The sequence below is a fragment of the Onychostoma macrolepis genome, chromosome 17 (assembly GCF_012432095.1).
Source record: "Onychostoma macrolepis isolate SWU-2019 chromosome 17, ASM1243209v1, whole genome shotgun sequence".
Lineage (NCBI taxonomy): Eukaryota > Metazoa > Chordata > Actinopteri > Cypriniformes > Cyprinidae > Onychostoma > Onychostoma macrolepis.
In genome coordinates, this window is record NC_081171.1 from 3,407,238 (window position 1) to 3,422,982 (window position 15,745).

Consider the following 15,745-nt stretch of genomic DNA (forward strand, 5'->3'; position numbering starts at 1 on the left):
TCGAGCTGTACATGTGCACCAGGGTGTCATGATAGATACCTTAAACACTTATCAGCGCATACACTTGAACCCAAATCACCTTTGCTGAATCATTATTGCCATTAATACATGCAGCCATGAGCTATTATGATTAACTATACACTTAATATTGAAATTAAGAATGTGAAGTAAATTCACTTTCTTAAAAAAATAAAAATATAAAAAAAGGTCACTTTAATGGTCTTATTGTGCACATTTTTAAAATAACAGGAAAAAATATATAGGAAAAAATAAGTTTTTATAAATCAATCAAAGTAATAAAAAAGATATAAAAAAGAAATAATGAACAATATAAAAATAAAATAATAATAAAAACAACTCATTATATCTAATGCGGTCACCCCACGCGCCGATCGCGCTTTTCAGATTCAAACACATCGCCTCCGCATAAACAAACAAGTTCATCGCGGCTACTTTTTGTTTCTGGAAGAAGACACGCTGAGAGGAATAACCCAGAATTTATCTCAAAAGAAGAACACCACAACGCATTGCGTGACGCAGCTGGATCCAGTGGAGGATATCACTCTGATGAGTAGCCTAAGATTACTTGCATCTGTTGTTATTGTGTTATTGTGACATAACTTGTACACATTTTACTAGTTAGACTTTTCCCAAACTATAATTCCTGACTACATGAATGAAATCAAGTGAAATATTTTGAAATGTGTGTCATTTCATTGTCTAAATGCTTCACAATGCCAGGATGTTTGTTTAAAGTTCTATAATATATAAAACCCACCAGATATAAAAGTAGTGTGTGTTAACACTATGATATTAGAGTCTATGAACATTTGACACAAAGCTGTGTTACTGTTTAAGTCTCAGTGTTCAGATCAGTATGTTCAATCATGTGTCCTTGACCTTCACTGTGTATATTTTTATTATACTATTGCAAATAAAATACAAATAATAATCAAAAACCCACATTATTTTACTCTCCTCACACTCTTTCTTACCTACCTCGGCTCAGTCACATTCATATTGATGGCCCATTATGGGAGGCCCTTCGTCTCTCAGGTGTGAATCATTAAATATTCATGGCCATTGTCACTCCCTCGCATAAGGGCATTCTATTAGGGGTGTAACGAGAAATCGATTAATCTAATGTATCGCAATTCTCTCTGAAATCGCTTCTGATCTTAGTTTTAACAGCAGATGGCACTGCATGCTTTAGAAACAGCTTGCTTTCAGTTCCTTACACACACACCACTTGAACTTAAAATAATCATTCATAAAGTTCAAAAAGGTTGAAGCAAATTACAAGAGTGTTCACAGTGGGTTGTGTTTACATTAATCTTGCGTCATAAAAGCAGAGGTGCAAGTACATTTAATCACTCAGTTGAAAGCACAAGCGGTCTTCTTCGTGAGCATTTGAGTGTGCAGTTAAAAAAGTTCTGAATCGATTCAAGAGAGAATCGCGATGCATTAGGAAAATCCCAGAATCGATCCATTAATCGATTTATCGTTACACCCCTACATTCTATCACAAAACATGTTTTACAAATGTTAAATCAATATATTGTTTTCTATGAAGAAGTGAACAGGATCATTTTTGCATCATTTTGTAGCAAAAAAATCTACCACATCCGGTTCTCAAAAGTCGTGTGAACAAATATTCTGTATGCGTTTTATGGCCTTATTTCAGTGACTTAAAAAATTTAGTTTTTCATTATCCACACATAAATTTCTCAAAAACACAAACATGTACTTTCATGCTGCTCACAGATTACTGTAGCCCAGTTTGTGCTGAATGCAGTGTTATCAGACCTTAGCAATTAATATTTTTTTAAGATACTGAAAAAAACCCCCACAAATGTCAGGGCATGTCAAAACTTCTCCGGGGTCCCTAAACACCCTCAGACCCCAGATTTTTTATATTATTTTAAGGTTTTTTCTTCACAAATTCATCAAAATAAAAAAAAAATAAAAAAATTCTGTGTCTGATGACATAATCAAGGCTATTAAGCAGTGAAAATTCACATCAGTAATATTTTTGCCTACTATTTATAAGCCAGGCCAAAAATCTCTCTGACCTTGCGCAAGCACATGTATTTTCTCTGACTTACGAGGTTGATGAGCTGAGTGTGCACTATGTCCTCCACCAGGGCGGCGGTCTCGTGCAGCGGTCTGCGAGCGTCACCGAGAGCAAACCTGTAAGACAAATACACAAGCAGTGTGTTTACGCTCCTGACCGACATGTTTCACAACCACCATGTTGATCCCACAACCCTTATTTTAGTTTAGACAAATAATCTAAAATGGATTCTCTGTTAATGCCATCACAGCAAGCAAATGTTCATAAAATGGCAATTAACACACAGTTAAGCCCTTGGTTGGGTAATAAAAAGGCATCAGCCATTCACAGCAATAGCTGACATTCATTACAGAGGGCTTGAGTATCCGACGCAAGAGCTATTTACAAAATCTGAAGGCCTTTATTCACAGTTTTTCCCACACTGCAGCTGCCAAAGCTTCCCACATCGCAGTGTGCTTAATATCGACACAGCGGTTTCATCCAATAGTAGCGCAAACCACCGCACGGCCACAGACTCTCGCCTTTAAAAGAGGAGAAGATGGGAACTTCCATGAGGAGCTCAACACTTTCGATGGAAGAGGCTTCATCAAGCAACAAGTCTGGCTACAAACTGCATTTCACACAGAACCGTAACAAATGATTTACACTTATTTCATTAGGAAAAAAAAATAAGCCATTTTCTTCAAGAAGTGACATAATTCTGGTCGAAAACCACAAGTTAAGTCTAAAAGAGTTTTCATTTTTGGTTTTTATACATATTTGGCTTATTGATTCCCCTCTTCAAACTACGCAGTGTTAAATTATACTTACCATCCATTAAGTATGAGTATATTTAACCCTGGCAAAAAAAAAAAAAAAAAGAGAAAATACTAAAACTAGTGCCTAATTGCAATTTTATTTACTTCATATGGTTCAAAGACGCATAAAACGTTCATGGAATCACCTAGCGCTCAAACTCTGGCTCTGTGCGTCTGGTTATTGGATATCTCAACCGTAACCGTCTTCAATTAACTTTTATTGCGTTCCTGCTTTTTTCTACTTCTTTCACCTAAATGCATTTTAATCCAAACGCCTCCCAGAGAAAAACCATAATTTACAGTGTTGTAATTTATTCCACTTGTTTAGTGACAAAGCATTTCAGCTCAGATAAAATAAAATAACAAATGTAAATTTAAAAAAAAAAGGTAAATTAAATCAAATAAAATAAAAGTGTAATTTATTCCAGTTGTTTAGAATTTCAGCTCAGATCAGGGCATTTTGCAAGACCATTTGCAAGACAACACAGAGCCCTAAAAATAATAAAATACAATAATACAAAATAATTTTTAAATAAATAAATAAAGTGTAATTTATTCCAATTGTTTAGCATTTCAGCTCAGACCAGGACACTAGTAAGACAACACAGAGCCTTCAAAATATAATATAATAAATCAAATTAAAAAAAAAATCAAAATCAAATCAAATCAAATTTTGATCATTATTACAATCATTATTACAAAATAAAGCTGTTCAGACTGATACAAGTCTCATGTCAGGGTCCTGTACATTACTTATTACACAATTTAGCTTATCTTCTAGCTTTTATAGTTTGATAACTTCACTGAAATGCTAATATTACTAAATATCTCCAAAATAAGGTCCACAATCATGCTGCTGGATTTGAATGAATTGTCCCTCTCCAGTTGACTTTGACCAGCTAAAGCGAGCTCAGCGTCATGATAAGAATCGCATCCATTCTCTTTCTAACATCTAAGCGGGCAGACGGCATCATCCGTTTGCAAAAATAAGCTGAATGTTTGTATAGAGATGTTGGGTTGCGATGTTTACGCGCCTGCGGTGCGCTGACGGCCTCCTCCGCCTCTTTCCATCTCACCAGCTGCCCGTATTTGCTTAGAAACAGAGAGAGCAATGTGACTGATGTAAACACATTGATTTGACAGTCCTGATTCCAGAAAACAATCAGTGTTTAAATACAGTGCAGAGATCAGAGATGCTTACAGTAAACATCTTGTCCATAGGGACCCGGGGCCAGACGACCAGCACCATACAGTACGGCAACAGAGAGCAAGCGCGACTAGCTAGGAGGAGTTTGAAGAAAAAATAATATTTAAAATGAACATCAACCAGTTTACATTCTGAATACACATTCCTGGTCTTAATTTGAAAGATTCATCACATGCACGTTATTCTACAGGAAAAAAGTCTTTATAATCTTTCATTAAAGTGCATTAAGTTGCTCCATCTCCGAAATGACTTTCCCTTTTGCTTGACGTCAACTAGGACACAAGCTACTGATTACATGTTATTCAGACATAGCTTTAGGAAACATTTAAATGCATTTATTTAGTAAACTTAATGCTGCTGCTGCTAAATTGAATGTTGTACACATGTATTATTTTAGATAATACATGTGATCAGTCGTGTCTGATAACTGAATATGCTGGAGTTTGTTTTTGGATGAGCGAGGATAATTTTTCTTGAAACCCTCCCAAACAACATGTGGTGATGTAGGTGCTGTTTGACCGTGTTTTTTTTTTTTTTTTTTTTTTTAAGGTTTTCTGACCCAGAGACTCAACTATTTTCTGTAATTCTCCAGCTGTGGTCCTTGGAGAGTCTTTAGCCACTCAAACTTTCCTCCTCCCCGTGCATTAGGACCATATAGACACACGTCCTCTTCCAGGCAGTTTCCTAACATTTTATGTTGATTGGAAATTCTTAATTATTGCCCTGATGGTGGAAATGGGAATTTTTACTGCTCTAGCTCTTTTCTTAAAGCCACTTCACTAATTTGTGAAGCTCAATTATCTTTTGCTGCACATCAGAAATATATTCTTTGGTTTTTCTCATTGTGATGGATGATTAAGGGAATTTGGGCTTTGTTTTCCCTCCTATTTATATTTCTGTGAAACAGGAAGCCATGGCTGGATAATTTCATGTTCATAATCACCCTGGAGTGCTCAAAATTGTGAATATGAATGGGAATATACTTCAGAGATATTTTACTCATAAGAATTTCTAGGGGTGCCAATAATTGTGTCCAACGTGTATTTGAGAAAAACATTTATTTCATAATGATATTTCCCCACATTTTAAATTCTTATTATCCAATGAAAGGTTAGATTTTTGTGAATTTTTAAAATAAAATATCAAAAGGATTAACAATGCAGATTAATTTTCACAGCCTTCTTTGATCATATTTACCAAGGGAGCTGATATTTTTGGCCATGACTGTATATGCATGCATGCATGTATGTATGTATGTATGTATAGATAGTAGTATATTGCTTCTATTTTAATTCAAATGTTGAATTTAAAATATATAATTATTTGTAATAATAATAATAATAATAATAATATTAACAACAACAATAAAATACATTTTTCTATACATATATATTATACTATATAACAATAATATTTGTATTATTTTATTTAATAAAATAATTAAATATAAAAATTAAATACAATTGATAATATAATAATGATTTTATTTAGTATTTTTATATTTAATATTCATATAATACTAATATGATATTATAATATTATAAAAATAGATACATTATATTATTATTATTTATAATAATATATATATATTTTTCTTCAGTGGTCTGGACATCTACAAATCACTAAACCTTGTATTAAAAAAAAAAGAGGTTTGTGATGCTTGGTGACTAAAACACCAGAACTACTCTGTTTTACTCACTTCATGGTGGCATCAGGTTTACATGTAATGATTCTAAATTTTAAACATCACAAAATCCCCAAAGTTATTGTTACATGGTTAACCGACACAATTATGATTGTGAATTGATTCAGCAGACGGCTGGTGAAATCTAATTAGGGTTGTAACCAAAGTACGATGTGTTTTATATGAAAACATTTTGTGCTTTCTTTGTTGCATGTACTCGGCCCTCGGGCCGCACACACTGCCTTCACTAACGTGGGCAGGGTTTAAGGATAATATTTTTATTTCACAACGCTAGCGTATGTCTTGCTTAGGTAGATAAAGAGGGCGGCTTTATCCCCATTCAATCAGCAACTACTGTTATCCGAACCAAAGCACTGAATCAAGTCAATGAGGCAATTTTAAGCCCAAGATAAACTGCAGAACAGCAAATGCTGTTTATATTTCAGACGCTCTCGTGGGCCGAGGAGACGAGCGTTAGATCCGCACAGGGAGAGGAAAGGAGAAACTGAGGATGGAGGAAGTTTCTAGACTGTATCGTACCATCCTCAAACACAGTCACGCAGTCTGAGCGTCTCACCTGGGATCTGACATCACAACACTGAGAGAAAACATCCGCGTATCCTGGAAACTACTACAGAACATAAAAATAATAAACCTTTTTAGACGTCCAGACCACTGACTCAAGCTAACCCAAGTCTTATTCCTCAGAACACTAAAATAATGAGCATATATTTAATAAATACTTAATAAATAATATAATAATTTAATAAAATACCAACACATAATAAATGACTAAAAATAATTAATTATTAAAATATAATTACAAAATTATAAAATAAAATAATTATTAAAATATTTAAAAATTATTAGTCATCATGAGCAAATCATTTAATTAAACTGAATTAAAATTAATTACAATTTATTTAAATAATATATTATTTTTACATTACAGTAATACGAATTTGGCAGAAAATTTGTCACATTGCAAAAAGTCTTGGTACAAAAAACCCTAATTCAGTAATTGTGTAATGCAAAATATAATTTCATGCTTTTTCTTCTTTTGAACTAATAAGAACTGTTATTATAACTGTATGATTATTATTATTTAAAAAAATAGTCAGCGTGTAAACTAATTATTTCAATTAGTTTTGCAGTACAGTAATGAGAATTTGGAGGAGGTGATTAAAAAATAGGCTTAATTTTGCTAATGCAAAATACAACTTATTTAAAAAAATATAAAATACAAATTATTGACACTATTATTGATAATAATAACGAATAATAATATTAAAAAATTATATTCATCATGCAGAAATTAATTACGTCTTTTATTGTTTTCGCATTACAGTAATGAGAATTTGGCGGATAATTTGTCACATTGTAGAAAAAAAAACCTAAATGGTCTGAAATGCCTAATTTTGTTTATGCTAAAAATATGTTTTTCAGGGTGAAATGCAATCCAGACATGTACTGAGACTCACTCATGAGAAATCTGTATAGATTCATCTAGATTTTAACTACCAACCAGTGAAAGCCCTGACAGTTTGAGCAGTATCTGTGATTTTCATCAATGACTTCAGCGTTGGGTGGTTTTCTCGTGAGATCACAGCACAAGGAAAGCATCTAAATATTGTGGGTCACTTTAAAGACACCGAATGAGAAAAAAGCCAGTGTTTAGCTACAGTATAAACCGGAAAATGTGAATATTTCCTGTGTATCTAATTTCGGCCTTAGAAACCTTTTAGTCCTTCTCCGGACCGTTCCTTAACACTTTATCCAGGATTTTTCCACTTTGAGCTGTATTTGGAGTGTGTGTGTGTGTGTGTGTGTGTGTGTGTGTGTGTGCGGTGGAGTTTTCCAGGCTCAGAGGCGTTTACAGTGATAGGGTGGGGTTGAGCTGGACCTGGGCTATTTTCAGACAGCGGGGAGACGAAGAAACAGACGTGAAGTTTGATATGAGGGACAGACATTAGTGAGTATTCTGAGCTCTGAATTACTGCAATGAGAAAGTCCAGATTATAAAACACACACCAAATCTGCATAAATCGCAAAGGGTCACACTTTAAAACCATCAGGAAGACAAAACTGATGGGAACGATTTATCAGCGCACATTATTCTACTTTTCAGTTAAAATTTAGTCATCTTCCTTTTTTTTTTCATAATAAACATACAGTTTCTCTCAGAAAACCCATCTAATTACAGAAATGAATGGGCTAAAATTATTATTATTAATAATATTTTAAATTATATTTTAGAAGTAATAATTATTATTATTATGGATATGATGTCATGCTCTTGGGCTTCTGTTTTTGTTTAAATAAACAACAAAACATTTAAAATATGATAAAAAGAATGTCAACATACTATCTACTCAACTTTCCTGTAACAATACAAATCATGCAGCTCTGAGGCTCATGTTATTAGTATGTGTGACATTTAGATTGACTATTGGCCAAATGTCTTTTTGGTGCCACAAAGTCACTAAACTCAAACTTTGGTACACAGAGAAAGACTAAACAACTACTGCATGCATATGCTTAGATCTGCATGCATATGAATGGAGCACAAAGTCTAGTGTGACTAATGGAGGTGAACTTTCATCTCTTGTCTTAAATGAACATTAAACCTCACTGACTGCTTCTTTATGAGCGCACACACACACACTGTGCTCTGTTTCTACCCGTCAAACGACACAAAAGCTCCGAATGTGTGTTTAAAAATCTGTAAAGTTACTGGCAGACACTGTCTGCTAAAATAAACAGTTGTGGCAGCTCCAGCCGTAAGTGAAAGCTCAGTTTGTTATTTTGTTCAATGCATTGGCAAGCGTTATTGAGACCTTCAACACTTATTACCCACCGCTTATTTGACTTCGTCCAAACAAATACAGCCATTTCATGTACGATCGAGAAGTACGTTTCTGAAATATTCACAGTGGACGTTTCAACACAGGTCAAACAGACATAAATGGGATTAATTATTCTCTCAGATGCTAATTTACATCATTTATGATCTATCAAACAAGCTCAATAAATGTAGAAAACATAAAATACACTGAAAGTCAAAAGTTCATCAAGATACTTTAGAAGATTTTTTTTAAATGTTTTTGAATGAAGACTCTCCTACTCACCAAGGCTAATCGATCAAAAATACAGAAAATATTGTAATAGTGTGAATGAAAAATTATTATTATGATTTAAAATAACTGCTTTCCATTTGAATATATTTTAAAGCGTAATTCATTTCTGTGACGCAAAGCTGAATTTTCAGCATTAAACAAAGCCGAAAATTCAGCATTGCAATAAATTAAATTATACAGTATATTAAACAGAAAGCAGTTATTTTAACAGTAAAAATATTTCACAATATTACTGTTTTTCCTGTGTTTTTGATCAAATACATTGATTTGTATTTGATCAATACTGATTTGATCAGTATTGGTGAACAGAAAAGTCTTCTTTCAAAAATCTATGTAGATGTTTTGTTTAATGACACACAAGTGAATCTCTCTTTTGAATGATTATTAAATCAAATAAGTGTAATAATGTAGAAATTGATGAAAAATAAAATGTGCAAAGATGTTTGGTCAGAAAAAAAAAAAAATGAAATGTACAGTATATTTTGTATTGTTAGATTCAATTCTGCAGACTCAATTTGATTCAATTTAATTCAACATGCTCCAGAAAACACAAAACAGCAGAGTTGGCACAATCTGTGACTCCTGCATTGAGGTCTGGTTGAACAAAAACACAGATCATTCATCCTAATAAACCCAAGGCCGAAAGAAACTGGCAGGACACTTTCATTTGAGGTAAAAGTTGCTGAGAAGCACCTGGGTCTGAGTGCAGGACAACACGTGAACCCCGCTGCACCCGGAGGCTTCCCAAATCACAAACACATGCCACCCGCAAATCACAGCTTCTGCTGCCAGCGCCTAATGAAGAGAAGTGAGTGATTATTGACGTGGGCCATTCCCCTCGCTCCTCACGTCTGCGGAGAGATAGATAACGTCTGAGCAGCGGAAACGGGTTTGAGCTGAAACTGAGAGAGTGTCGGAGACGCTTTGTGGGTCTCATTAGACTCGGTTACTCTAGACTAGAGATGCTCAGTGTAACGGGTCGACTTCTGAGCAACTAAAAACTATTAACTAAATCAATTCATTAAAAAAATGAAAAAATAAATGAATGAATGAATGTATGGATAAATAAATAATAAAGAAAGAAAGATGAATGAATTAATAAATGTATTAAAAAAGAATTAATAAATAAAAACAAATGAATAAAAAGAAAAATAAGCAAATAAATGAATAAATATACCAATTAATGAATAAATGAAAAGAACAGAATGAATGAAATATAATGAATGAATAAGTAAATAAATAAATAATTTAATTAATACATAAAATTAATGAATTAAAAAAAAAAAAAAAAATATATATATATATATATATATATATATATATATATATATATATATATATATATATATATATATATATATATATATATATATATATATATATATATATATATATATATATATATATATATATATATATATATATATATATATATATATATATAATTAATAAAAATACAAAAAATATTGAATGAATTAACAAACAGATAAATAAATAAATGAATAAAAAGAAAAATAAATGAACAAATTAAATGAATAAATATATTAATAAAATGAATGATTATATTCATAAAATGAACGAATGAATGAATGAATGAATGAATGAATGAAAGAATAAATAAAAAAAAATAATTAATAAACAAGAACAAAAAGAATAAGCAAATAAATTAATAAATATACTAAAAATAAATTAACGACTGAATAAATAAATAGAAAAAAATGAAATCAATGAAAAGAAAAATAAATATACTCAAAAATGAAATGGAAAAAACATTAAACATTCAATCAATCATAATCAAGTCTAAAGGGAGAGCAATCAATGTGTCAACCTTCTTTAAATTATATTTAATCTCCGGATAAGAACCACGGTACGTTATGGCAATAGCAACGCCAAGGTCATGGGTTCAGTTTCAGTGAATGCATAAACTGATGAAATGTATACAAGTCACTCTGGATAAAAGAGTATGCCAAATACATAAATGTAAGCTTGATTTGATTACATCATTTGCAGTGCATCATGGGATGAGTAGTTCATTCCCATATAAAACTATTTACTGTAAGTACACAATCTTCTTTTACTTTAGTTTTTTCCTCTTAATTTTCCAAGTTTAACACGTTTATTTTACAGATAGCAAACTTGACATATGATCATGAGTTTCCGTTGGCTGGAAGTATTTTTGGCTCCTAAATGTGATGTGTTTGTTTTCTGACATGTCAAGAAGCTAACCTTCATTGTGTGCAATGCCAATTAAACAAACAGGATCATATCTAGCATTGGAAATGTCAGAGCGCTGGATCTGCTGTGTTTGCTTACATTCTGCTGCAGTGATGTCAACACAGCACAACATTTTCAATATAATTCAGATGCACTGCTGACTAAACTACTGTAAATAGTGAGTGGAGACACTGACACATCACTCACACTAACTCAGTGACAGGAGTGTCTGGATCAGACCAATAAAACTCCACAGCAGAGACAGACAGACGGACAGAAGAGATCATGACGTTTGCTGTCGACCCACAAGAGTTTAACTAGCAACTACATGAGAACAACTACGGCCCTAAAATCAGCTGAGGACAGTTCACTGCTCTAAAGAGTAGAATTTTATATAACGGTAAATGTATGAATCACAAGAGTTACTTTGGCTTGAAATTGAATGCAAATCATTGAGAAATTAAAGGTGAAGTATTTCATTTCTGTGCCACTAGAGACACCAGAAATGCAAAATGAATGACCATTTTAAACTGGTTTCCCAAACACTGCCATTGGTCAGCCAAACAGAAATAAATACACGCCATTGGTTGAGTCAGTATTGTTGTGTATCACATTACATAACACCTGAGATCCCTTTTTCTCTGTTTTTTTTGTTGTTGCTCTTTAATTTGTTACCTTTGGTTTGATTTGTTTTTTTGGCTATTAACATTAGCTATGTTTCCGTCCACCGGCGCATAAACTATGAAACACTTTTACTGAATAAATTCATTAACGCACATCAAAAAAATGACGTGACTTTGCAATGGGACAGGATAAAACTGGACCAACCAACGGGCCGATCTTATTGCACAGAATCTATCTATCTATCTCTCCATATATATATATATATATATATATATACACATATATACACACACACACACACACACACATATATATATATATACAGTGGTATGCCAAAGTTTGGGCACCCTGTAAATTTTCATGATTTTCCTTTATAAATCATTGGTTGTCTGGATAAGAAATTTCAGTTAAATATATCATATAGGAGACAAACACAGTGATATTTGAGAAGTGAAATAAAGTTTATATGATTTATGGAAAGTGTGCAAGAATTATTTAAACAAAATTAGGCATGTGCATAAATTTAGGCACCACAAAGAAAAATTAACTCAATATTTTGTGCATCCTCCTTTTGCAGAAATAACAGCCTCTAAACGCTTTCTATAGCTTCCAATTAGAGTCTGGATTCTGGCAGAAGGTATTTTGGACCATTCTTCTTTACAAAACATCTCCAGTTCAGTCAGGTTTGATGGTTTCCGAGCATGGACAGCCCGCTTTAAATCACACCACAAATTTTCAATAATATTCAGGTCTGGGGACTGAGATGGCCATTCCAGAACGTTGTACTTGTTCCTCTGCATGAATGCCTTAGTAGATTTTGAGCAGTGTTTAGGGTCGTTGTCTTGTTGAAAGATCCAGCCCCGGCGCAACTTCAACTTTGTCACTGATTCCTGGACATTGTTCTCCAGAATCTGCTGATATTGAGTGGAATCCATGCGACCCTCAACTTTAACAAGATTCCCAGTCCCTGCACTGGCCACACAGCCCCACAGCATGATGGAACCGCCACCAAATTTTACTGTAGGTAGCAAGTGTTTTTCTTGGAATGCTGTGTTGTTTTCCGCCATGCATAACGCCCGTTGTTTTGCCCAAATAACTCTATTTTAGTTTCATCAGTCCACAGCACCTTATTCCAAAATGAAGCTGGCTTGTCCAAATGTGCTTTAGCATACCTCAAGCGACACCGTTTATGGCGTGTGCAGAGAAAAGGCTTTTCCGCATTACTCGTCCATACAGCATCTCCTTGTGTAAAGTGCGCTGAATAGTTGAACGATGCACAGTGACACCATCTGCAGCAAGATGATGTTGTAGGTCTTTGGAGCTGGTCTGTGGGTTGACTGTGACTGTTCTCACCATCCTGCGCCTCTGCTTATCTGAGATTTTTCTTGGTCTGCCACTTGGCCTTAACTAGAACTGTGCCTCTGGTCTTCCAATTCCTCACAATGTTCCTCACAGTTGAAACTGAGAGCAAACTTGACATATGATCATGAGTTTCCGTTGGCTGGAAGTATTTTTGGCTCCTAAATGTGATGTGTTTGTTTTCTGACATGTCAAGAAGCTAACCTTCATTGTGTGCAATGCCAATTAAACAAACAGGATCATATCTAGCATTGGAAATGTCAGAGCGCTGGATCTGCTGTGTTTGCTTACATTCTGCTGCAGTGATGTCAACACAGCACAACATTTTCAATATAATTCAGATGCACTGCTGACTAAACTACTGTAAATAGTGAGTGGAGACACTGACACATCACTCACACTAACTCAGTGACAGGAGTGTCTGGATCAGACCAATAAAACTCCACAGCAGAGACAGACAGACGGACAGAAGAGATCATGACGTTTGCTGTCGACCCACAAGAGTTTAACTAGCAACTACATGAGAACAACTACGGCCCTAAAATCAGCTGAGGACAGTTCACTGCTCTAAAGAGTAGAATTTTATATAACGGTAAATGTATGAATCACAAGAGTTACTTTGGCTTGAAATTGAATGCAAATCATTGAGAAATTAAAGGTGAAGTATTTCATTTCTGTGCCACTAGAGACACCAGAAATGCAAAATGAATGACCATTTTAAACTGGTTTCCCAAACACTGCCATTGGTCAGCCAAACAGAAATAAATACACGCCATTGGTTGAGTCAGTATTGTTGTGTATCACATTACATAACACCTGAGATCCCTTTTCTCTGTTTTTTGTTGTTGCTCTTTAATTTGTTACCTTTGGTTTGATTTGTTTTTGGCTATTAACATTAGCTATGTTTCCGTCCACCGCGCATAAACTATGAAACACTTTTACTGAATAAATTCATTAATGCACATCAAAAAATGACGTGACTTTGCAATGGGACAGGATAAAACTGGACCAACCAACGGGCCGATCTTATTGCACAGAATCTATCTATCTATCTATCTCTCTCCATATATATATATATACACATATATACACATATATACATACACACACACACACACACACACATATATATATATATACAGTGGTATGCCAAAGTTTGGGCACCCCTGTAAATTTTCATGATTTTCCTTTATAAATCATTGGTTGTCTGGATAAGAAATTTCAGTTAAATATATCATATAGGAGACAAACACAGTGATATTTGAGAAGTGAAATAAAGTTTATATGATTTATGGAAAGTGTGCAATAATTATTTAAACAAAATTAGGCATGTGCATAAATTTAGGCACCACAAAGAAAAATTAACTCAATATTTTGTGCATCCTCCTTTTGCAGAAATAACAGCCTCTAAACGCTTTCTATAGCTTCCAATTAGAGTCTGGATTCTGGCAGAAGGTATTTTGGACCATTCTTCTTTACAAAACATCTCCAGTTCAGTCAGGTTTGATGGTTTCCGAGCATGGACAGCCCGCTTTAAATCACACCACAAATTTTCAATAATATTCAGGTCTGGGGACTGAGATGGCCATTCCAGAACGTTGTACTTGTTCCTCTGCATGAATGCCTTAGTAGATTTTGAGCAGTGTTTAGGGTCGTTGTCTTGTTGAAAGATCCAGCCCCGGCGCAACTTCAACTTTGTCACTGATTCCTGGACATTGTTCTCCAGAATCTGCTGATATTGAGTGGAATCCATGCGACCCTCAACTTTAACAAGATTCCCAGTCCCTGCACTGGCCACACAGCCCCACAGCATGATGGAACCGCCACCAAATTTTACTGTAGGTAGCAAGTGTTTTTCTTGGAATGCTGTGTTGTTTTCCGCCATGCATAACGCCCGTTGTTTTGCCCAAATAACTCTATTTTAGTTTCATCAGTCCACAGCACCTTATTCCAAAATGAAGCTGGCTTGTCCAAATGTGCTTTAGCATACCTCAAGCGACACCGTTTATGGCGTGTGCAGAGAAAAGGCTTTTCCGCATTACTCGTCCATACAGCATCTCCTTGTGTAAAGTGCGCTGAATAGTTGAACGATGCACAGTGACACCATCTGCAGCAAGATGATGTTGTAGGTCTTTGGAGCTGGTCTGTGGGTTGACTGTGACTGTTCTCACCATCCTGCGCCTCTGCTTATCTGAGATTTTTCTTGGTCTGCCACTTGGCCTTAACTAGAACTGTGCCTCTGGTCTTCCAATTCCTCACAATGTTCCTCACAGTTGAAACTGAGAGCTTAAATCTCTGAGACAGATTTCTGTATCCTTCCCCTAAACCATGATGTCCAACAATCATTGTTTTCAGGTCATCTGAGAGTTGTTTTGAGGCTCCCATGTTGCCACTCTTTAGAGAAGATGCAAAGAGGAGAAACACTTACAATTGGCCTCCTTTAAATACTTTCTCATGATTGGATTCACCTGTGTATGGAGGTCAAGGGTCACTGAGGTTACCAAACCAATATTGAGTTCTAATAATCAGTGCTAAAGGTATTGAAATCAATAAAATGACAAGGGTGCCTAAATTTATGCACATGCCTAATTTTGTTTAAATAATTCTTGCACACTTTCCATAAATCATATAAACTTTATTTTACTTCTC

The 15,745-nt window shown here is 34.5% G+C and overlaps 1 protein-coding gene across 4 annotated transcripts in view; it reads right to left on the bottom strand.

Moving 5' to 3' along the window:
* The window catches only part of supt3h (SPT3 homolog, SAGA and STAGA complex component), a 121,423-nt gene that overhangs the window by 53,263 nt on the left and 52,415 nt on the right, over positions 1-15,745 (bottom strand). For all 4 annotated transcript variants that reach the window (XM_058749083.1, XM_058749085.1, XM_058749084.1 and 1 more), the window contains exon 3: positions 2,106-2,190. In XM_058749083.1, the coding sequence (XP_058605066.1) occupies positions 2,106-2,190 (85 nt within the window). The remainder of the gene's footprint in view (positions 1-2,105; positions 2,191-15,745) is intronic.